Source organism: Megascapheus bottae, chromosome 30 (genome assembly GCF_031878675.1).
Source record: "Megascapheus bottae isolate mThoBot1 chromosome 30, mThoBot2.hap1, whole genome shotgun sequence".
Classification (NCBI taxonomy): Eukaryota; Metazoa; Chordata; class Mammalia; order Rodentia; family Geomyidae; genus Megascapheus; species Megascapheus bottae.
Genome location: NC_143538.1, coordinates 12964741 through 12988266, shown reverse-complemented (window position 1 = coordinate 12988266; position 23526 = coordinate 12964741). Strand labels below are relative to the sequence as shown.

The following is a 23526-nucleotide window of genomic DNA, read 5'->3' as shown; positions in this document are numbered from 1 at the left end:
ACTCTCACTCCTGGGAAGTCCTTTCTGGTGTCTAACCTCAATTCTGCTGCTACCACTGGCCACCATCTCCATTCTCAGGTAGATGGATTCACGCCGCCTGGCTGCTTGCTCTGTCCTCTGGGCCTTCAGCCGACAGCTGCGCCCCATTCTTCCTGGGGTCTGGCCCCCAAGCCTCCTGTAACCAGGTGTTCTTTGCTCCACCAGGCCCTCCTGAGCCAGCTCCACTCCCCATCTCCTCTCTGGGGCCCGAGCCGGGCAGAGCGCGCTGCAGCCTGGCCTGTGATTGGTGACCTTCGCCTGGCCCAGCCCTGGTTAATTTTTGCCTAGTGTCACAGAGGTGGCGCCCCTCCTCCTGCAGCATATAAGTCGGGTCCCAGGCTGCCCCGTTCTCCACACGGCCCCAGCGGCTGAGCTCCCGGCCCAGCTCCACCATGGCCAAGGGCTTCTACATTTCCAAGTCCCTGGGCATCCTGGGCCTGCTGCTGGGCGTGGCCGCCCTGGGCACCATCGTGGCACTGTCCGTGGTGTACGCCCAGGAGAAGAACAAGAATGCAGAGAGCGCCCCGGCGGCCCCCATGGCCACCTCCACCGCTGCCACCACCGCCACCACCACCACCACCACCACCACCACCGAGGCCGGGGCCACCACCCCGGACCAAAGCAAACCCTGGAACCAGTACCGCCTGCCCGACTCCCTGATTCCTGACTCGTACCAGGTGACGCTGAGGCCCTACCTCAGCCCCAACAGCGAGGGCCTGTACATCTTCACCGGCAACAGCACCGTCCGCTTCGCCTGCACCAGTGCCACCAACCTGATCCTGATCCACAGCAAGAAGCTCAACTACACCATGCAGCAGGGCCACCGGGTGCTGGTGCGGGCCCTGGACGGCTCCCAGAACCCCGCCATCGAGCGCACCGAGCTGGTGGAGCGCACCGAGTACCTGGTGGTGCACCTGAAGGACCAGCTGGAGGTGGGCAAGCAGTACGAGATGGACAGCATGTTCCACGGGGAGCTGGCCGACGACCTGGCCGGCTTCTACCGCAGCGAGTACATGGACGGGGATGTCAAGAAGTGAGTGGGTGCGGGCGTGGGGATGTGGAGGTCGGAGGCCAGAGGCTGCCCTGAGGCCTGGGGAGGCGGGCTTGGAGCCATTGCCAGGCCCATCCTTTCATCCACACCCGCTGTGGCCAGTGTACTAGATAGACCGGGAGGCTTGGCCCACGGTGCCCATGGCAGGGATGAAGGTCGGAGGGGTTCTAGAAAGACAGGAGGGGCTCAGAGGGGAGTGGGGCCACAGTCTCCGTGGCCAGGGGCCTGGAGTCCTGAGGGCCAGGTCTCCAGGACAGCTGCCCCAGCCCCTAGCACACCCTCTGACGGTGTGGTCTGGGCAGGGTGGTGGCCACGACGCAGATGCAGGCTGCAGACGCCCGGAAGTCCTTCCCCTGCTTCGACGAGCCGGCCATGAAGGCCACGTTCAACATCACCATCATCCACCCCGAGGACTACGTGGCGCTGTCTAACATGCTCCCCAGAGGTGAGCCACCCTGCCTGGGGGCCGGGCGCTGCCCTGGGGATGGGGAGCAGGACAGTTCACCCACTTGTCTGCCACTTGGCCAGTTCCCAGCTACCCCTTCAATGAGGCTGGCTGGAACGTCACCGAGTTCAACACCACCCCGAGAATGTCCACCTATTTGCTGGCCTACATCGTCAGTGAGTTCAAGAACGTGGAGGCACAGTCCCCCAATGACGTCCAGGTAGGCGGCTGGGTCCCTGGACCCTTGCCAGCTTCTGAACTGCTGGGCTGCTCTGTGGCTTCCCGCTCTGTGGCCCTAGCAAGGGGCTTGAGTAAATTCCCCAGAGCTTTGCCTCCACCTGGGGGACCGGGGTGGGGGGGGGATGTCTTCATCAGCTGCTCCCGACCCCCCATGCCACACAAATGGCAGTGGGCCCGTCCTTGCCCCCCGCCCCCCGTGCCTCTGAGGACCTGCGCCGGGGCCCTGGGATGGGCCTCCAGGTGTGAGCCTCCTGCTGACTGCCTTCCCCCAATCCTGCAGATCAGGATCTGGGCTCGGCCCAGCGCCATTTCCGAGGGCCACGGCGACTACGCTCTGAGTGTGACTGGCCCCATCCTCAGCTTCTTTGCTAACCACTACGACACACCCTACCCCCTGGAAAAGTCCGGTGGGCCAGAGGCCAGAGGCGGGGGGCGGGGGGGCTGCCCGGGGGCTCCACATCCATGCTGAGCGGGTTCCCCCAATGCCCGGGCTCCTCAGACCAGATCGGCCTGCCTGACTTCAACGCGGGTGCCATGGAGAACTGGGGGCTGGTGACCTACCGGGAGAATGCGCTGCTCTTCGACCCACTGTCCTCATCCATCGGCAACAAAGAGCGAGTGGTCACAGTCATTGCACACGAGCTGGCCCACCAGGTGGGCCCCAGCCAGGGGGGTGGTGAGGCTCAGGGCTGGGGGGGCGGATGTGGTGAGGCTCAGGGCTGGGGTAAGGGCTCAGGGCCGGGGGAGGGGGGCAGATGTGGTGAGGCTCAGGGCTGGGGTGCAGGGTGTGGTGAGGCTCAGCGCTGGGGGTGGGGGCTCAGGGCCCGGGGGGGGGGGAGGATGTGGTGAGGCTCAGCGCTGGGGGTGGGGGCTCAGGGCCTGTGGGGGGGGAAGGATGTGGTGAGGCTCAGGGCTGGGGTGCAGGGTGTGGTGAGGCTCAGCGCTGGGGGTGGGGGCTCAGGGCCCATGGGGGGGGGAGGATGTGGTGAGGCTCAGGACTGGGGTGGGGGCTGAGGCCTGGGGGGGCGGATGTGGTGAGGCTCAGGGCTGGGGGGGGGCTCAGGGCCTGGGTGGGGGGCACGGGGGGAGGATGTGGTGAGGCCCAGGGTTGTGGGGGCAGGTGTGGCGAGGCTCAGGGCTGGGGGTGGGGTGGGGGGGAGGATGTGGTGAGGCTCAGCGCTGGGGGTGGGGGCTCAGGGCCCATGGGGGGGAGGATGTGGTGAGGCTCAGGACTGGGGTGGGGGCTCAGGGCTGGGGGGGCGGATGTGGTGAGGCTCAGCGCTGGGGGTGGGGGCTCAGGGCCCATGGGGGGGGCGGATGTGGTGAGGCTCAGGGCTGGGGGGTCTCAGGGCCTGGGTGGGGGGCACGGGGGGAGGATGTGGTGAGGTCCAGGGTTGGGGGGACAGGTGTGGCGAGGCTCAGGGCTGGGGGTGGGGAGGGGGGAGGATGTGGTGAGGCTCAGGGCTGGGGGTGGGGGCTCAGGGCCCAGGGGTGGGGAGGGGGGAGGATGTGGTGAGGCTCAGAGCTGCGGGTGGGGGCTGAGGGCCTGGGGTAGGGGGAGGATGTGGCAAGGCTCAGAGCTGGGGGGGAGGATGTGGCGAGGCTCAGGCCCAGGGCTGGGGGGGCAGGCGTGGCGAGGCTCTCTCCTCTCGTGCCCCCCGCAGTGGTTCGGCAACCTGGTCACGGTGGGGTGGTGGAATGACCTGTGGCTGAATGAGGGCTTCGCCTCGTACGTGGAGTACCTGGGCGCCGACTTCGCAGAGCCCACCTGGAACCTGGTGCGCCGTGGCCCCGGGGTGCATGGGGGGGCAGCCTGGGCGGGGGGGGTCCAGGCCAGAGCCCCGATGACACAGGCGTCCACAGAAAGACCTCATCGTGCTGAATGATGTGTACCGCGTGATGGCCATGGACGCGCTGGCCTCCTCCCACCCGCTGTCCACCCCCGCCGCCGAGGTCAACACGCCCGCCCAGATCAGCGAGCTGTTTGACACCATCACCTACAGCAAGGTGCTGCCCGGCCCCACGAGGGAGGGGGGCCTGGGTCCCCTGCTGCCCATTCAGCCTTCCGAGCCCGCTCGTCCCACCTGCAGGGCGCCTCGGTCCTCAGGATGCTGTCCAGCTTCCTCACGGAAAACCTCTTCAAGAAGGGCCTGGCTGTGAGTCCCCCCGCAGCCCCCCCAGCCCTGCCCAGCCCCAGAGCCCGGGGGCCCCGGCTGAGCCTCCCGCCTCCCCCCTCTCTCCACAGTCCTATCTCCAGGCCTTTAAGTACAACAACACCGGCTACCTCGACCTGTGGAACCACCTGCAGATGGTGAGCGAGGCCAGCCATGTCCTCGGGTGTCCGCTGTTAACTGGCCGGGGCAGATGGCACGGCCCTTGGCTGGCACGTGTGCGCACGGGCCCCAGGGCCTCCTGCTCCCCCCCAGGTTTTGGCTCAAGGCCGGTGCTCTAGCACCTGGGCCCCAGCGCTGCTGTGGCTGTTCTGCTGCGTCACTGGAGGATTTGTCCATCTGCCTGCGCTGGCCTTGAACCTCAGCCTCCTGGGGAGCTGGGGCTGCGGGCGGGGCGGGCGTGCTCACTGAGGGTCACTGCAGCCCACCTCGGGCTCCTGCACCCGCCCGGCCTCACCCCAGCCAGTCATTAGACCTTGTCAGCACTTGGGGTGCCCTGTGCCCCATGACCCTCCCGGGGCATCCTGAACACACCAGCACCCTGTGCACACTCTGACCCTCCATCCTGCCCCACCCTGCATTCCTGCACCCTGTCCGGTGCCAGAGTCCGTGTCCCCACTCACTGTTACCCTACTTAGCCCTTACTCATCACCAGCCCCTTTTTTTAACCAGGGCAAAGTCCATGCCTGTCCTGAATGCCACCCAGACCCCACCGCCCCGACTGCCTGTGCAGCTGCCCCCTCTCCCTCTGTCCCCCCACAGCTGCCCCCTCCACCACTGTCTCCTACAGCTGCCCCCCCACAGCTGCCCCTCCACCTCTGCCCCCTCCACGTCTGCCCCCCATACCCACTGTTCTCCCGGGCTTTGTGTTGTTGGCTTTTTCATTTTTAAATCTGAGTTCGCAGCTTCCCTCTCGTACCCCCCATGCCTCCACCTCCCGGAGGGCAGGTATGCACTTCCCAGCCCTGGCTTTTCCCTGTGATCACAAACACAGTGCCTGAGCATTTGAAAAGATGGGGGGCCGGTGTACCCTGAGACAGCAGCAAGGGCTCCAAGGGTGCATCTCCCTCACTTGCCCTCAGCTTTGTCCCTCCAATCCTGACCCGAGCCTGTGGCACAGGGGCTGCCAAGGATAGGCTGGGCTGGGCAGGGCCCGGCCCTCACCTCCTCCCTGGATGGCACCACGGGGTACAGGCCGGAATCTGCAGAGAAGGGCTGCCTGGGGAGTGAGAGGGAAGATCCCTGTCCACGGGTGCCCACGCCACCTCGTTCTATCCACAGGCCGTGGACAGCCAGAAGGAAATCGTTCTCCCAGAAACCGTGGGAACCATCATGGACCGCTGGATCCTGCAGATGGGCTTTCCCGTGATCACCGTGGACACGGCCACGGGGGACATCTCCCAGCAGCACTTCCTCCTCGATCCCGAGTCCAACGTCACCCGGCCCTCCGACTTCAAGTGAGCCTTTGGGGTCGCCTCGGCTGTGTCCCCGGGAGGCGGGCCAGGCACACGGGGTGCTAGGCGTGGCCAGCGGCTGCCGTATCTCACGCTGGTCTCTGGCACTTGGCATGGCAGCTACCAGTGGATTGTACCCATCACGTCTCTCAGAAACGGCGTAGAGCAGAGCAGTTACTGGCTGCAGAAAGAAAAAGGTAAGCCAGGGCCGGGAGTTTGGCCTAGTGGTAGAGTGCTTGCCTAGCATGCACGAAGACCCGGGTTCGATTCCTCGGTACCACATACTTAGCAAAAAGCCGGAAGTGGTGCTGAGGCTCACGTGGTAGAGCTCTAGCCTTGAGAAAAACCAAGGACAGTGCTCAGGCCCTGAGCTCAAGCCCAGGACTGGCCAAAAAAAAAAAAAAAAAAGGTAAGCCAGGCCTGCTCCGGTGGGCAGCCAGCCATGGTCCTCACCCTTCGCCCCTGTCCTAGAGCCCTGGGTGAGATGTGACGAGGGTTCTGTCTGCTCCCTGGCTGTGCTCAAGATCCCACCCCTCTCTGGTCCCCCATTTCCTCGTCTGTGAGGTAGAGCTTAGGTCAAGGCCCGGGTGAGTGAGTGCAGGGAAGGGAGACAGGCAGGCAGCCGGGGCCCTCCCAGCAGACCCCCACTCAGCTCTGGTCTTGCCCTGCAGCCCAGGACCAGATGTTCAAAACCAGTGCCCTGAACGAGTGGATCCTGCTGAACCTGAACGTGACGGGCTACTACCAAGTCAACTACGACGACGACAACTGGAAGAAGATTCAGGCTCAGCTGCAGACCGACCTGTCGGTGGGTGGGCATGCCTCGGCTGGGCCTGCCGGAGGGGTGGCCGCCCCGCCCCCCCCCCAAGATCACACTCTCTGCTTCTCCTAGGCCATCCCCGTCATCAATCGGGCACAGATCATCAATGACGCCTTCAATCTGGCCAGGTGAGCCCTCATAGTGGCTGCGTGGGGGGAGAGGACCCTGACTGCTTGCTGGAGGTCCCGCAGAGGGCAGCCCCCTGTTCTAGTGTCTCCTGAGGGCCGCCTGTGGACAGGACAGAAGGGACTGTCCATGGCACCTACTCTGGTGCTGAGCTCTTTGATGGGAGCCATGTAACCCACCGACATGGACCCTTGTGGACCATGCGTGGCCCAAGCAGGATGGGAGGGCAGAAGGCCCAGAGAGGGGAGCAGGGTGGGGTGAGGAGCGCCCCATGCGCTGTGTGTCTGCAGGCAGCCCGTGCCCCTCTCTGCGTCTTGGCTTATTCCTCTGTGCAGTGGGAGGATAAGCAGCAGGCAGGGGACCCGGGAGGGAAGGGACGGCCTTGTGGCTGGACTATGAGCTCTTGCGTGTGTCCCCAGTGCCGGCAGGGTCTCTGTCACGCTGGCCCTGGACAACACGCTCTTCCTGTTCGAGGAGCGAGAGTACATGCCGTGGGAGGCGGCACTCAGCAGCCTCAACTACTTCAAGCTCATGTTCGACCGCTCCGAGGTCTACGGCCCCATGAAGGTAGCGGCCGGGCCAAGACTGGCCAGGGGACTTGCCGGGGCGCAGGCTGGAGAAGGGAGGGGGGAGCAAGCAAGTGCCAAAATGGGCAGTGCAAGTGAGGCCAAAAGGGGAAACTTCTAGCAAAGTGTCAGTGGAAAGAGGGACATTGAAAAGCACAGATGACTTTTTAGGATCCAGCTCTGTTGTTGGCCTTCAGCGCCTCCGTGACAGGTGCAGACCCACTACCCAGCTCTTGTTTTCTGTGGCTTATTTTTGGTTCTGGTACTGAGCTTGAACTCAGGGCCTGAGCACTGTCCCTGAGCTGTTTTTGCTCGAGCTAGTGATGTGGCTCTCACTTGGAGATGTTTCATCGTGCCTGTTTTTAATTTTAGAGCGCTCTTGAGCCCTGGTGACTTGCACAATACCTCCTTCTTGACCTCACAGGCCTTCTCATGTTTTCTTTCTCTTCCTCCAAGTTTTTGTTTGTCTTGGTCACCCTTCAAGTCCAAGGCTGTTGGGATTTGAAAGTGGAAAAAGCGCTTGGCCCTTCTAGAATATTCTAAAACCTAATAGTTCAAGTCAACCCAGCCAAACTCCATGATAGCACATGAACCTCTGGAGTATATTTTAAAATCTGGAAGCTGGGCGGGAACAAGGGGGTTGTCTCTTGCCAGGGTCCCCTTATGGGGTGACGTGGTAGACGAGATCCTGAAAAACAAAGGATCAGTGGTAGAGCACATGCTTAGCAAGGACCCTGGGTTCTTTCTTAGTCCCAGAGGGAAAATGAATGACCATGCATTTGCTCCAGAGTGGGCCTAGACCCCAGGTAGTGAAACCGGTAAGACCCAGTCCTGGGGGGGGGGTCAGGCGGGAGAAGGGAATTGGGGTACCACCAATTCTCTCCAAGGTCAGTTGGCCTGGTCTCCACCTCCTGAGCAGCTGGGATTCCAGGCCCGGGCCACCTTGCCCAGGTTAGCATGAGGCTGAGAAGCTCCTCATGTGTTGTCTTCTCCAGAATTACCTGAAGAAGCAGGTCACTCCACTTTTCTCCTACTTCCAAAACCTCACCGCTAACTGGACCCAGCGTCCCAACACCCTCACAGAGCAGTGAGTCTGACTCCAGTGGGGAGGGGAGCACCCCCAAAGTGTGCCCTGGGGCTCTTGGTATCTGACTCAAGATGGGGCCGTAGGAGACAGCTGCTGCAGAGGAGCAGGGCACGGGGCCACACTGGGCCGGAGGGGCTATCTGGCCTTTGCTGTTCCTTTCTATTTTTGTTTCTTCATCTCCTCTCCTCCTCCTCCTCCTCCTCCTCCTCCTCCTCCTCCTCCTCCTCCTCCTCTTTTCCACCTCTTCCTCTCTTCCTCCTCCTTCTTCTCCTCCTTCTCCTCCTTCCTCTTCTTTTTCACCTCTTCCTCCTCCTCCTCCTTCCTCTTCTCCTCCTCCTCTCTCTTCTCCCCTTCCTCCTCCTCCTCCTCTTCCTCCTCCTCCTCCTCCTCCTCCTCCCCCCCTCAATCACTGTGTTACCTGGGTTGTCCTTGAAAGATAGGTTCTCTGGGATTGCAGGTGTGTGTTGCCCTGCTCCTCTGCCTTCTGGCTTCTTTATACAAGCTCTCACCCGCTGGACGTCTGCAGCTTCCAGCTGCACCTAGGGCTGTGTGGATTCCTGCAAGCTCTTGGGCTACTTGGAAGATCTGGAATCTCAGGCCAAGATGTGAAAGGGGAGGGGCGGGAGGGAAAGAGAGCGAGGGAGAGACTGAGAAGGTCAAGGGCCACACCCAGAGCCCAGGTCTGAATCGTGTGTCAGGAATAAGATCTCGGCTCAGTTTGGGCCGGGTGTGCCAACCGTGTGTGCCAACTGCGTATCCTCCCCTGGGCAGGTACAACGAGGTGAACGCCATCAGCACAGCCTGCTCCAATGGGCTAACTGAATGCAAAAGCCTGGTGACCTCGCTTTTCGAGAAGTGGATGAGCAACCCCAGCCACAACCCGTGAGTGCCTCCACGCAGCCCCTGGTCCTCGCCGCCCGGCCCTGTCCCCAGGGGCCCCCAGGCTTCACACTTGCCTCCCCCCCACACCAGGATCCACCCCAACCTGCGGTCCACCGTGTACTGCAACGCCATCGCGCAGGGCGGAGAGGTGGAGTGGAACTTTGCGTGGGAGCAGTTCCGCAAGGCCACCCTGGTGAACGAGGCGGACAAACTCCGATCGGCCCTGGCCTGCAGCAACCAGGTGTGGATCCTGAACAGGTGAGGAGCCCCCCCCCCACCCCAGCGCAGCTCCCCTCCTCTCTGCCTGGCTGGGCCTGGGTTCTTGGCCACCACTGGGCCCCCGGGGCCCCTCCATGTCACAGTGCACAAGGGGCAGTGCTCGCTTTTGCCAGGACTTGGGCCCCTGGTACACAGGGGATGGGGACACGCGGGTGGAGATGGTATCCCCTCCCCCCACGACGGTCACTGGGCCGGCCTCCCGCCACAGGTACCTGAGCTACACCCTGAACCCAGACTATATCAGAAAGCAGGATGCCACCTCCACCATCAACAGCATTGCCAGCAATGTGGTGGGGCAGACTCTGGTCTGGGACTTTGTCCAGAGCAACTGGAAAAAGCTATATGAGGAGTGAGTCTCGGGAGAGGGCGAGGGATCAGAGAGAGGACGGAGGGCAGGATGGGAGAGGAGAGGGGAAGAAGAGGGCAGGAGGGGGGGAGAACGCCTGGTGCCCAGGGACCCCTGAGCAGGGGTCCTCACCTGCCTCCCATCCCGCTCTGCAGTTATGGCGGCGGCTCCTTCTCCTTCGCCAACCTCATTCAGGCAGTGACCAGACGCTTCTCCACCGAGTACGAACTTCAGCAGGTAAGGAACAGCCCGGCCTCTGCCCAGGTCACTCAGTTCACACCCAGGGTCAGCCGGGAGTACAGGCTGGGCAGTGGGGCTTCTCCATCAGGGCCAGGGCCTGCTGGTCACCTAGGCTGGTCCCAACTTCCGGGACTCAGGTCGTCTTGTCTTCCTGCCTTGGCCTCCCTAGCAGCTGCGCCATGTGCCCGATTATACTGTTCAAAAATTGAGAGAATTCAAGCACCATGAAACTCATAATTTTAGGTGCTTTTTGGGCATGGTTACAATATTGTATATATACTCACCACCACTAAGTCCAGAATGGATTTATTGTAAGAAACAGAATCCTCGCCAGGGTGCTGGATTTGCTGTATCGAAGCCATGTTCTCCATGGCGTCTTCCTTGCGGGAGCCTGTTCCTCCACTTCACAGCCTCACTTGCTCTGGCTAGAGCCTCCAGGCTTCCTAGCTGAAGCCCCTTTGCCCCCAGACAGCTGATTATCTGTGCAACAACTGGGTCACTGGGGGGTGGGCATTTCCAGGTTTCAGTTAGCCGCTGCCTCCAGTAGCTTCCCTGTGGCCTCTGCTTCATGGTCTCCTCCGCCTGTCTTGGTTGGGTTGAGATTAGACTTCAGTTAAGCATGCTTAATAAAACAATGCACAGTGGAGGCCGTGGATACCTTCTCCAGACAAATTCTGCCTGAGGTTTTGCCAGTGGGGAGTAGGAGATGCTCTCTCCCTCCCTCTCCCCTCCCCTTTCCTCTCTCTCCTCTTTCCCTCCCTTTCCTCCTTTCTCTTTTCCTCTGTCTTCTTCCCTTCCCTCTCCCCTTTCTTCCCTTCCCTCTCCCCTTTCTTCCCTCCCTCCTTCTCTCCCTTCCCTCTTTCCCTCCCCTCCCTCTCCTTTCCCCTTCTCTCCCTCCCCCACTTCTCCCTTCCTTCCCTCCTGTCCTCCCCCCGACCCCAGTCCCAGGCTGAGAATCTTTGTCTCCCATCAGCTGGAGAAGTTCAAGATGGACAACATGGACACGGGCTTTGGCTCGGGCACGCGGGCTCTGGAGCAGGCCCTGGAGAAGACGAGAGCCAACATCAAGTGGGTGAAGGAGAACAAGGAGCCCGTACTCAAGTGGTTCACGAACAACAGCCAATAGTTTCCTGCTGTCCAGTCCGGGGCCATGTGCACGCTCACCAGGGACTGTGGCCTGGCCTCCGCCCGCAGCGCCTTACAGGCCGTGGCTCTGCCCTCAAGGGTAGCCCTCCAGGCTCTAGCACTCAGGGGCCTCCACTTCCCCTCTGACAGACAGCCACGCCCTCCCAGCCCCCGCCGCCCTCATGCCAACCCCACTCCAGCCCAGATGGGCACCCATGCCACGGGCTGGCAGCTGATCTCAGGGACCCCCAACTCCAGGGCCAGAAAAATAGAAACTGATGGTGGACAAGGAGGGCCTTGAGGGGACTGCCCTGAACCCCTCATCTCTCCGTGAAGACCCCAAACCCAAGCAATCCATAGGATACCAGATCTGTATATTTTTTTTTCTAAGTGAAAATGTAAATAAAGAATTTCCAGATGAGCTTGGAGTTTCCTCTGTGAGCTAGAGCAGCACAGCCGGGGGAGGGGTGGAGAGACGTGTGTGTGTGTGTGTGTGTGTGTGTGTGTGTGTGTGTGTGTAGGGTGTGTCGATGCACTGTGGGGGGCCTGTGACCCCCAAAGAGAAGAGGGGGAGGTGCCAGTCCACAGCCCCATCCCCACACCCCTGCCCCTGGGTAGCGCTGGCTGCCTGCAGAAATTCAGTGGCTCAGCACCTCCATCTCGTATGAGAAAAACTGAGGGGAGAAGGCAAGAAGGCAGTAAAGGTGCTCAGGAGAGAAAGACCCAAGAAGACAGCACTTCAGGTCACCTGCATGCACAGTGAGCGGGGGGGGGGGGGGGGGGGGGGGGGGCGGCAGGTAGACCAGGTGGACAGGAGTGCATGCGCAGTTGTGGGAATGGCCTGGCTGGTCATGGGCTCAGTTGTGGTTGGAGGGGTTCCAGGGGAGTGGAACCTGGAGTGACTCCCTGAGATGACTTCTCTTGTTCCGAGGCCCTGCCTGGTCCTCAGGGACAGTTTCCTCTAGCACAGCTAGCCTAAGAAAGCCAGCAGCCTCATCTGAGGTGTAACAGAAAAACAACCCGCTCCACACACCCCTCCAGCTCCACATAAAGATGGGCTTCTGTTTAGCTATGAGTTGTGACTTGCCCTCCCTGTGCCTCAGTTTCCTCATTTGTAGCTCAGTGGTAGAACGCTAACCTAGTTAGTGAGGCATCCGTGGCCCAGCTTCTGTAATCCCAACTACTGAGGAAGCTGGGATCCTCAGATCTCAGCCAGCCCAGGAAGAAAAGTCCAAGAGACTCTTATCTCCAATTAACTGCTAAAAAGCAGGAAGCAGCACTGTGCACTGTGGCTTTACTGGTAGAGCTCCAGCCTTAAGGACAGAGCCAGGCCCTGAGTTCAAGCCTCAGGACTGGCACACAGAAAGAGAGAGAGAGGGAGGAGGGGGGAGGGAACACTAACTTAGCATGCCTGCACCTAGCACTGCAATAAACAAAACAAGTGTTTGCAAAGTGGAGCTAGGCAGTCATCACTTAGCATCAGACGGCGGGTGCCAGGCAGAGAGAATAAAGAAACTTGTTCTCTGCCGCCTCCCAGGGCAGAGCCTCGGAGGACCCAGCCCGCAAGACGAGGTAGGCCCCTACCCCAGCTGGATCCCAGGTCAAGTGCCAGCCGAGGCTGCTGGGCCCTGGCGACAGGAAGCCCGGGCCAGGCAGGGCAGGAGGATTTAATCTCAGACCTTGGAAGTGCAAATGGTGGGGTAGGTGGGGTAGCTTCTCACCTGGGTGGGGAGGGGCGGTGGAAGCTGGCTGCAAGGGGAGGAGGGGGCGGAAGGAGGCTTTGCCTCCTCCAAGTAGTGTCAGGCCGACATTAAGTATGCAAATGACCCAGAGCCACAGTCCCCTCTCAGTGGCTTGTGTCCCCCACACGGCAGCTGGGCATTCCTCTGTAGCCAGGACTCTGCAATTCTGGCAGTGGTGCCTGCCGAGTTCTCTCTGCTGGCGCTGGTGCAGTTGGTTACCTCCATTTTGCTCCTATCAAGATTGTGGGTTCCACAGGGTGTCCAGAAATACTGGGGTGGGGGGATGCAGTGTGTTCCTGGAGAGGCTTTCAGCACCCTTATTTTCTGAGTCTAGCTAGCCAAACTCACCTCACCTCAGCCCAGTCCACACAGCCTGGAGAAGGCTGGGACAAGGCCTTGGGGGGGGGGGGGGCTCCCCGGGCTTGCCTCCAGTCTTTGTCCCAGGTGCTCCCGCGGACAGGATGAGAGGCGCAGCCGCCCCCACCCCCTGGGCTCCCCTTGAGAAAGGGCTCTCCATCCCGCAGAACACGCCTGTGTTGTCACTACCCTGGGGACCCTGTACCCCTAGCTGTCCCCACCCCCTGCCATGGCTCCTCTTGGGGTCCTCCAGCCCCCTCAAGCCGACGTCAGAAGTGGGCTTCAAGTGTTGGTGGGAACAGAAGATGGGCAAATGCAGAGAGGGAACCTAGAATGGAAGTCCCGGGTCTCTAAGCACAAATGCTCTAACTCAGGACTGCTGGCTGGCAGGGACCCCGCCCTGTGGACTGCACCAAGGGACAAGAATTCCCTCAGGAGCTCAGTCCCCAGGGGCTGAAGCTGCTCTCCCATCACGGTGGCCTCGACACCTGCCTCCTTGTTTGTGAACCACATGAAGGGTTCAAGAGTCTGTCTGGCCAGTTCACCCCACTGTCCCCCCGCCACTCCCTTGTGACCCAGGACAGAGGTCAACCACCTTGCCTCCCTCAGCCTCCTCTCCAGCTCTATTTGACCCTTTCCGGGTGATTAGACTTGGTTGCCTCAGCCCAGTGTTTCTCTCTGCCCAAGTCCAGCCTCCCCCGCCCCTCCCCCTTGCATCTTGTCAGACACACGGACATCCACCACGCCTGGCTGTAAAGCTCCAGTGTCTCCCTGGGCCAGCAGACATGGCCACACTGGGTTGGCTCCGATGCCAACCGGAGCCTTTGAGAAGGAACCTTGTTGGCTTCCTTCCCCTGAGATCCCAGCGGTGCAGGGTCTGGGCACTGCCCTTGAGCACTCTACCAACTTTGAGTCACAGCACTACTTCCCATTTTCTGGTGGATAATTGGGAGGTGGAATTCCCTGCTCAGGCAGACTTTGACAGCAGTTCTCAGATCTCGGCCTCCTGAATTGCTAGGATAACAGCCACTAGCATCTGGCTTGCCACTATTATTATTTTTATTTATTTTTTTTTGCCAGTCCTGGGCTTGAGCTCAGGGATTGAGCACTGTCCTTGGACTTTCTCAAGGCTAGCACTCTACCACTTGAGCCTCAGCACCACTTCCGGCTTTTTGCTATGTATGTGGGGTACCAAGGAATTGAACCGGGGTCTTCGTGCATGCTAGGCAAGCACTCTACCACCAGGCCAAATTCCCAGCCCCCTACTTCCTTGCCTTTTATTCGGAAGACAACTCCTGCAAGGCAGCAGCACCACAGAGCAGGAACTTAAGAATGACCAGAGAACCCTGGCCACAGCAAATGTGGAATTGCTGAGCGGGGGCCAGTGTGAACCTTGGCAAGCCTGGATGCATGGAGAAGAAGGGCAGTGGACTGGCTCCTCCCTGCCCACCCAGAACACTTCCCTTCTCCACAAAGAGCCCGGGGTTGACAGAAGAAAAACAGACAAAACCGAAGTTTTGGTGGGTACTTTTCCTTTTTGAAACAATTACAAAGTAAGCCACAGGATTTTGATCTGCAATGATGAAAGCCCCACAGGCCTGGCCCTGAGCCCCTCCCTACCCCCTTTTCCAGCCTGGCTGCCTTTGGGGTCAGGGCACTCTGAAGAGAGCACAGGGAATCTGGGGGTGCCAAGCACTGAAGGGTGCTCCTGGCCCCCACTCCAGCCAGAGAGGAATCCGCTGTCCATCCGTCCGTCTGTTGGCACAGGAGGCATGCTTCAGAAAAAGCCATGGCTGCCTCTAGAGAGCTAGAAAGCCATTCTAGAAGAAGGCGTCCATGTGCAGGCCTGGTGGGGCTCAGAGTCATTAGAAGATGCCCAGCTGAGTCCCCTCCAGATCCTCGTGCCACAGTTCCGGGCAGGCGCTGAGCCTCAGGTCAGGGTTGACGGCGCTGAGCGGCAAGACGGGGCCGGGCTCCGGGTCCCCGGGGCCTGGCGGCAGCTCTGCGTCGGGGCCCCAGCACCCCCACTGGAGCTGAGGCTGGGGTCTCTGGCAGGGCGGGAGGGCCAGGAGGGGCGGGCTTCCCAGCGACAGGCAGGACCCTGGAGACTCGGCGACGTTCTGCAGGGGAGGGAGGGGCGGCGGGACACGGCGTCAGGTGGCGGCAGGTCTGAGTGAGCAGAGGCCCGCGATCTGGACGGGCGGCTGCGGGACCCCGGCCCCCGCTCAGACCACCCGGACCCCACCCTCCCTCCGACGCCCGGCGCCTACCTACCCGGTACAGCGCGGCCAGCTCTGGGGGCGCGGGGGGCGGCGTCCAGGGCGCGGCGGCGGCGGCCCCGGGCTCCGGGGGGCTCTGCCGTGCCAGGCAGGCCTGGGGCGGGGGCCAAAGCGAGGCGTCGGGGGCCGTCCCGGGGGACGGGTGCGGGGGCGACGGCCGGAAGCCGGGGCAGTACGGGGGCGTCGCCCAGGGCTCGGGGCTCCCCAGGCTCTCCGGCGGCGGCGCGGCGGGCGGGGACCCCCAGGCCGCCCCGTCGGGGCCGGGGCAGGGGTCCGGGCAGAGCGGGCAGCCCCGAGCCCCCGCCGCGTCCAGGCGCCGGCGCCGGCACTGCGGGCCCGGCCCGCCGAGGCCCAGCACGGCCGACAGGTGTCCGATGTAGCGGGCGGCCAGGCGCAGCGTCTCCACCTTGGTGAGGCTCTGCCCGGCGGGCGCCACCGACGGCGGCAGGAAGCGGCGCAGGCGCAGCAGCGCGCGGGCGAGCGTGCGCATGCGCAGCTTCTCGCGCTCGCTGGCGCTGCGCCGCTGCCCGCCTCCCGCGGCGCGGGCTCTGGGCCGGCGGGGCGCCGTCGGGGCGGCGGCCAGGGGAGCGGGCTGCGAGGGGCGGAGCGCGCCGTCGTACGGGCAGGAGCCCGAGGAGTCCGAGGAGGAGGCCGGGGACGCCGAGTCCGAGTGTCCGTCCCAGTCCCAGCCCCGGGCGGAGGTCCAGGGGTCCGGGCCCGGGAGGCCCCGCGGCGGCGGCGGCGGCGGGGGCGGCGGCGGGGACTGCGCCATGGCCGGGAGCGCGGCTCCGGGCGGCCGGCGGCTCCGCGAGGCCGGCGGCTCTGGGAGGCCGGCGCCACCCCGGCCCCGCTTTTATCGGACGGAGGTGCGAGGTCCCCCGCCGGCCCGAGGTGTCAGCCCGCGGCCCGGCCTGGGAAAGCGCCCGTTTGCGGAGGTGCGATTCTCCCTCCTGGGGGCCGCCGGGGCCCCGCCTCCCCGACCGCGGCCGCAGTGGAGACCCCGGCCCCGGCCCCCGATCCCCGCCTCCGGGGAGACCCTGGCCCCGACCCCCGGCTCCCGCCTCCGGGGAGACCCCGGCCCCCGGCCCCCGCCTCCGGGGAGACCCCGACCCCCGATCCCCGCCTCCGGGGAGACCCCGGCCCCCGATCCCCGCCTCCGGGGAGACCCTGACCCCCGGCTCCCGCCTCCGGGGAGACCCCGGCCCCCGATCCCCGCCTCCGGGGAGACCCCGACTCCCGGCTCCCGCCTCCGGGGAGACCCCGGCCCCCGATCCCCGCCTCCGGGGAGACCCCGACTCCCGGCTCCCGCCTCCGGGGAGACCCCGACCCCCGATCCCCGCCTCCGGGGAGACCCCGGCCCCCGATCCCCGCCTCCGGGGAGACCCTGACCCCCGGCTCCCGCCTCCGGGGAGACCCTGACCCCCGATCCCCGCCTCCGGGGAGACCCCGACTCCCGGCTCCCGCCTCCGGGGAGACCCCGGCCCCCGATCCCCGCCTCCGGGGAGACCCCGACTCCCGGCTCCCGCCTCCGGGGAGACCCCGACTCCCGGCTCCCGCCTCCGGGGAGACCCCGACCCCCGATCCCCGCCTCCGGGGAGACCCCGGCCCCCGATCCCCGCCTCCGGGGAGACCCTGACCCCCGGCTCCCGCCTCCGGGGAGACCCCGGCCCCCGATCCCCGCCTCCGGGGAGACCCCGACCCCCGGCTCCCGCCTCCGGGGAGACCCCGGCCCCCGGCCCCCAATCCCCGCCTCCGGGGAGACCCCGACCCCCGGCTCCCGCCTCCGGGGAGACCCCGGCCCCCGGCCCCCGATCCCCGCCTCCGGGGAGACCCCGGCCCCGGCCCCCGCCTCCAGGGAGACCCTGGCCCCGATCCCCGCCTCCGGGGAGACCCCGACCCCCAGCCCCCGCCTCCGGGGAGACCCCGGCCTCCGACCTCTGCCTCTGGGGAGACCCCGACCCCCGACCCCCGCCTCTGGGGAGACCCCGATCCTGACTCCTGGCCCCTGCCTCTAGGGAGTCCCTGACCCTGACCCCGACCCCCGGCCCCACCTCTGTGGAGACCGGGCCCCCGCCTCCCCGCCTCTGGGGAGACCCTGACCCCCGCCTCTGGGGAGACCCGGACCCTGACCCCGACTCCTGCCTCTGGGGAGACCCTGACCCCCAGCCCCCACCTCTGGGGAGACCTGGACCCTGACCCCGACCCCTGCCTCTGGGGAGACCCTGACCCCCAACCCCCGCCTCTGGGGAGACCCTGACCCCCAACCCCCGCCTCTGGGGAGACCCTGACCCCCGCCTCTGGGGAGACCCGGACCCTGACCCCTGCCTCTGGGAGACCCTGACCCCCAACCCCCGCCTCTTGGGAGACCCAGTCCTGACCCCCGACCCCTGCCTCTGGGGAGACCCTGACCCCCAACCCCCGCCTCTGTGAAGACCCTGACCCCCGCCTCTGGGGAGACCCGGTCCTGACCCCCTGACCCCGCCTCTGGGGAGACCCCAGTCCCCGACCCCCGCCTCTGCCTCATGCACCCCAACCCCAGGCGCCTACCCGCTTCCTTCCTCTCTTCTTTCTTTCCTCCTCCCGGCTTTCAGCACTGGGGCTTGAACTTAGAGCTTCAAGCTCTCACTTAGCTCTTTCTGCAAATGGCCAGTGCTCTCCCACTTAAGCCACAGCTTCACTTCAGGCTTTTTGCCGGTTCATTAGAGCTAAGAGTCTCTGGCGAGGCTTTGTGCTTCACATCTGTAATCCTAGCTACTCAGGAGATTGAGCTTTGAGGAGCATTAAAGCAAGCCCAGATAGGAAAGCCTGCGAGAGGCCTGTGAGAATGGATCACGCATGGCATGCTGTCCTGTCCTCTCAGCCGCTCTGGGGGATTGGTAGGTGAACTGTGACCCAGGCAAGCATACCAGACCTATCTGAAGTTCTAAAGTGGCAGATTGCTTGACACTGTGTTCAGCATCCCCGGCCCCCCCACAAATAAGAAAATAAAACAAAAAGTACTAATATTTCAAGGCATTTACAAGTATTATTTAATTCATTTATTTACAGCTGGTAAATGTCAGGCAGACAAGGTACAGCATAGTTCAATGCAAGTTACCTTCTCTGCTGGCATGAGTCTTGTGGGGCAGTGGAGAGTGGACAGGACAGATGGTGAGGTGAACTTTGTGGATGGATACAAGTGGATTGTTCTTGGGCTCTTAACCTGAGTTTGACTTTTTTTTCTTTGCCAGTCCTGGGGTTTGAACTCAGGACCTGAGCACTGTACTTGGGCTTTCTCAAGGCTAGAACTCTACCACTTATACCATAGCCCCTCTTCCAGCTTTTTCTGTGTATGTGGTACTAAGGAATGGAACCCCGGCCTTTGTGCATGCAAGGCAAGCACTCTACCACTAAGCCAAAGTCCTGCCCCGCCCTCCTTTTTTTTGCCTGTCATGGCGTCTGAACTCAGGCCTGGGAACTGTCAGCTCAAGGTTAGCACTATACCACTTTGAGCCACAGCATCACTTCCTGTTTCCTGGCAGTTAATTGGAGATGAGTCTCCTGGGCTTTCCTGCCATGGTTGGCTTTGAACTGTGATTCTCAGACCTCAGCCTCCTGAGTAGCTAGGATTGCAGTCGGGCACCACCAGTGCCTGGCTGAGTTTGACCTTCTCAATGAAGCATGACCAACAGTTACAGGATCAGCTCACAGGAACAGTTTGCAGAGGTGTCTGTGACCCCTTATCTCTGGTGAAGTCGCTGAACCTCACGCCAAGTGAGGATAGGACAGGTGGACTCTTGAAGCCCCAGCTGGTCACTGAATCATGGGTAGGACTTGGTAGGAAGATCAGAACTTGGAGAACATTCCAGAAGGGAGCTGGCATGGCATCTACCTGCTCATCAACTCCTGCAGAGATGGGTGGGTGGGACCTCTGCACGCTTTGCCTGGAACCTTGCCAAGGAGTGGGGTTTTATTGAAGAGCCACAGGCACTTTTGTGCAGGAAGGTTATGTAATTCAAGGTATCAGTGATTGATAAAGGTCCATAGAAGTCCCGTGTTCAAGAATAGATTAACCAACTGCAGCCTGAAATTTTTTTGTGCCTTAAAAAAATTATTATCTGTGTTCATGTAAATGGTGAGAAATGGGAACCTGGCAGGAAGGTCTTGAGTTTGCCTGTAACTGGGCAAAGATGACAGTGGTGGTTGAAAGTGGAGGGCTTGCTGTGGCCTGTCCACTGCCACACCCACCGTGGGGCACCTCACACATCCTCCGTGCCCCCAGAACCATACTGGGCACAGTGCCAGCAGTACTGGGGGTCTTATAGTTGCTGGGCAGGTGCTCTACCTCCTAAGCTATGCCCCCCCAGCCCTGTTGGCTTGAGTTGTTTTTCAGATAGGGTCCTGTGTTTATGCCTCTGGACACTCTTGGGCCTTGATCTTGGGCTCTGACCTAGCGTGTCTGGGACCTCTGGCCCATACCACTAAGCCTAGCTTATGGCGATGGAGTCTTCCTTTTTTCCCAGATTGTCCTTGAACCAAATCCTCCTGCGTAGTTGGGATTACAACTAGACAACTGGTGTCTACCCTACCTGTAGATATCAGAGCGTGTGTGTGTGTGTGTGTGTGTGTGTCTGTCTGTCTGTCTGTCTGTCTGTCCTGGTCCGAGACTAGAACTTAGGGCCTGGGCATTTTTACTCAAGGATAGCATTTTACCATTTGAGCCACAGCTCTGCTTCTCAGGGCCTTACTTGCCTAGGCTAGCTTTAAACCATGATCCTCAGATCTCAGCCTATTGAGTTGCTAGGAATTACAGATGTGAACCCCTGGTGCCTGGCTAGTGACTTCTAAAACAGCAAACTCGTCTGTTGCCCAGGCCTGTGGCTTCCTGTCCTGCTGTGGGATCTCCCACACAGCCTCTGGCCACCATGGAGCCAGCTACCAGGAGGCCTCAGAGGAGACAAGAAGGAGCCGGCACCGTCCGCCAGCCCTGTGAGTGCACTAAACCTCTTTATAAATTATCTGGCTTTGGGTACAGACATGCAATAATTTAAGAATCTCCGTCTTAATGGGGCCCAGCAAGCATTTAGTCCTAGAATTTCTGAGCTGCAGCCATGGCAGCTAAAGTGAAGGTCGCCAGTTACCGAGGAGAGGCCACGTCCCATTGTAAGCGCTGGCCAGTTGTGAGGGGTGTCTGTGCTTGTTGGCTGTAAGCAGTCTCAGGTTTTCAGTGACGTGATAATTATATGTATTTATGGGACGCAGTGTGGTATTTCAACACGCTGTGCCATGGCTGGTAAGCAGCAAGCCTCTCATCTAAAACTCATCAATACTTTGTTCTGGGAAGGCTCAAAGCCCTATTAGCACATCAAAAAAAATATGTCCTGGGGCTCCTGTGCTGGACACTTGACGCATGGGCACGCGGCCCGCTAGCCCTGCTTGTTAGGACAAGCAGGGACCTGCGACGGGGCTTCCCCTGGGGCTGGTGTGAGAATGCAGGGACATCTGTGACCACAGCCGTCCCCTCGACAAAGTGGGGGCCCTGGCCTCCACGTAGTTGGGGTGAAGCTACGCACTTCACTTACACGGTGATGCCAACAGCAAATCTGGGAGCCACAGGATGGTGAAGGAATAAGGCAGAGGCAGGGGCCTCCGGCCGTCAGTCCTGGACCTGGCAGGAGTAAAGCGCTGGGCATCTCTGGGCTCCTGGTACCCAGACCTCAGCGGTGGCGCAAGCCTGTGCTTGTTGTGGGTGCCAGCTGCCCCGGGGGGTGATGGGAATCTGCACCACCCACCAGCTGGAGTCTAGAGCCACAGGTACCGCCTTCTGGTTCAGAGCAGGAGGCATCGGGAGCACACTCCAGGACGACCCGAAGAACTTTCCAGCACCTTGGCCCTCTTGTGGGAGGGGCAGTGCCTGGGCCCACCGGGGAGGGAAGCCATGATGAGGCTATGGACCACACTGCGCGCTCACACCAAGCCTGGCTCCCCACCCTGCTAGGCCAGAACCACTGTGCCCAGGATGCCTGCAGTCCTGCTATCGTGTTGAGTCCTGGCCTCTGCTCACAGCCTCCCTCCCTTCCCCCCCTTGCGTCCCTGAGGTGTCCTGTCCAGCTGTGGGAACGTGGTCTGGTGGGCAGAGGAGGTGGCCGGGTGGTATTCTCATTACCAGCCAGCGGCCAGGACCTGTGCCCGGCGGTGGCTGGCTTCACACCTTCGGGCTGCTGTTGACACGAAGCCGCCTCCCTCCAGGAGGAGGTGTTGGCGTGGGAAGCAGAGTGCGCAGGGCTCTCCAAAACAGCCGCCCCCGCCCCCTAGAGAGGGCTGCGGGGTGTGGGGTGGGGCGGCCTAGGCGTGTGCATGCACGTGTATGGCTCTGGAGCAGACCCCTCACCCAGGGGCTGAGTCCATGCTGCTGGCGCTGGGTGTGGCCGTGTGACACAGGACAACTTGATGGCGAGGACCTGACAGGTCAGCATCTGTGTCATTTGGGTGCCACCTGGCCAAGGCCACACAGCAGCACACAGCTCAGCCACACAAGGTGCCAGGGAGGCCCCCGCCAGACTCCTGCTGCCATCTGCCCTTCCTAGACTGGGTCTTGCACTGGGGTGTGGCTGAGCCTTCAGGCCACCAGGCAGTGGGCTTGGGAGCAGGACAGGTTGGGGTGACATGGTGGACTCTTCCCTGGGGAGGCAGGACCTGAAGCTATGGGTTTCCCCATGCAGAGGCAAGGGGAAGCAAGTGTGCCCAAGTCCGTGTCCATGTCTCTAAACTCTGTGTGTGTGTGTGTGTGTGTGTGTGTGTGTGTGTGTGGTGTACACAGATGTGCTGTCCTTGAGGGAGGCCCTGCCTCTTCATTCCCCTTGTCTTGTTCTGCCTTTTTGCGTATACACATGTGTTCTCCCTGGTGGCAGAAGAGCAAACACACCCCTTCACCCAGGCATTGAGCCAAGCTTTGCCCCTTCTCAACTGGGACCACTGCCAGCGCCCCAGCTCACCCCGCAGATCCTTGCTAGTGACTTGACCTGGGTCAGGGTCACAGCGCCCGCCTGGCTGGATGGCGCCCTCTGCTGGCAGCGCCTAAAAATGCCTGGTTCAACCTTCAGCCTGACTGAGAAAAGGGCCTCCAGGGTGTCTTCCTTCAGTCAGAGAAACTGAGGCAAGGGTGACATGTTTCCCCATCTTCCCATACCTCTGCACCTTTGATTTGGGCCAGTTCAGCCCCTTCATTCCTGTGTACCTCCACTTTTAACTCCGAGGACCAGACTCATCCCCACTCACCTAGGTGAAGGAAGAGGCCTAAGTTGGCACCCTAGGGAGAGTTGGCATTAACAGCCTTTGGGCAGCACTTCCTGCAGCCTTTCCTGGAACCTACAAATCTCTCTGCTCCCTTCCCACCCCCTCCCTCCTCATCACCCTTGCTCTGCCTCTGGCTGAGTCCCCTACTGCCCCCTGCCAGATAATCAGATTATCGGGTGTGGGGGGGCTCAAATCTATTCCATATGGCTTGCCAGCTCGGTGGCTCCTAGGGCTGAAGGTGTGAGGAGAGAGGTGGCTCTGACAGGGGAGGAGATGGGGCTTCAAGGGGCTCTGCTGAGTCCTGCCTCATTACGGCTGGGGGTGGAGAGTCTGCAGGGGAGGGGGCACGGCTTCTAATTCTGTGTGGCCAGCTCCCCAGGCTCAGGGGTAAGGCCAGGGACCCCGTTTCTCATGTGATGCCGGCCTGCGTTGGTTCCTGATGCTCAGGAGCCCTGTGTCAAGGCAGGAGGAAGCAGGACACGGGGAGCCTGTGTCCTCATCTGCTAAGTGGGGTACCCAGCAGGCTCAGTGCATCCCCCCACCACAACTATGGCACCCTCACCCAGCAAGCAGGCGGACACTGGCCGTGCTGACAAGTGGAGGCTGGTGTGAGGGAGTCGCCCGTGCACGGGCTGCCCCCCTTCTCCTGTTCTGTTCCAAGCCCTAGGGGATTAAGGGCTGAGAGGGGAGGGTTTACATAGCACCTCTCATTAGCACCCCCATGTCAGAGGGGAAATGAAGTGAGGGCACCGAGGCGGGGGGGGGGGGGGGTGCAGTGTCCAGGACAGCTTGGCTGGAGGAAGCAGCCCGGGCCTAGAGCCAGGACTCAGGCTGAGGTCTGAACCTGAAAGGGGGCCACCCCTCTTGCCAGTCCCCCAGGCCAAGGCCCTGCTGGGGCTGCCCAGAGGCCTCATTTCCCAGCTTTACACGTCCACATGTTGCTAAAGGCTCAGCCGGGGAGCGGAGGCCCTGGGCTCTGGCACTTGTCAAAATACAGGCCCC

The 23526-nt window shown here is 61.9% G+C and overlaps 2 protein-coding genes across 2 annotated transcripts; one reads left to right on the top strand and one right to left on the bottom strand.

Annotated features, from left to right (window-relative positions):
• Nucleotides 1-366: 366 nt before the first annotated feature.
• Nucleotides 367-11292, top strand: Anpep (alanyl aminopeptidase, membrane). Its single transcript, XM_090321738.1, has 20 exons — nt 367-1072; nt 1393-1535; nt 1619-1755; nt 2056-2182; nt 2275-2429; nt 3440-3553; nt 3639-3782; nt 3866-3931; nt 4021-4086; nt 5228-5403; nt 5521-5597; nt 6072-6208; nt 6293-6348; nt 6766-6913; nt 7908-7999; nt 8771-8881; nt 8972-9139; nt 9369-9509; nt 9662-9743; nt 10720-11292. Exons 1-20 carry the CDS (start codon nt 432-434, stop codon nt 10870-10872), a joined length of 2934 nt encoding a protein of 977 aa, XP_090177864.1. The 5' UTR covers nt 367-431; the 3' UTR covers nt 10873-11292.
• A 3199-nt stretch (nt 11293-14491) lies between these two features.
• Nucleotides 14492-16021, bottom strand: Mesp2 (mesoderm posterior bHLH transcription factor 2). Its single transcript, XM_090321467.1, has 2 exons — nt 15245-16021; nt 14492-15090 (listed from the first exon to the last, which is right to left on the bottom strand). Exons 1-2 carry the CDS (start codon nt 16019-16021, stop codon nt 14836-14838), a joined length of 1032 nt encoding a protein of 343 aa, XP_090177593.1. The 3' UTR covers nt 14492-14835.
• Nucleotides 16022-23526: the final 7505 nt, after the last annotated feature.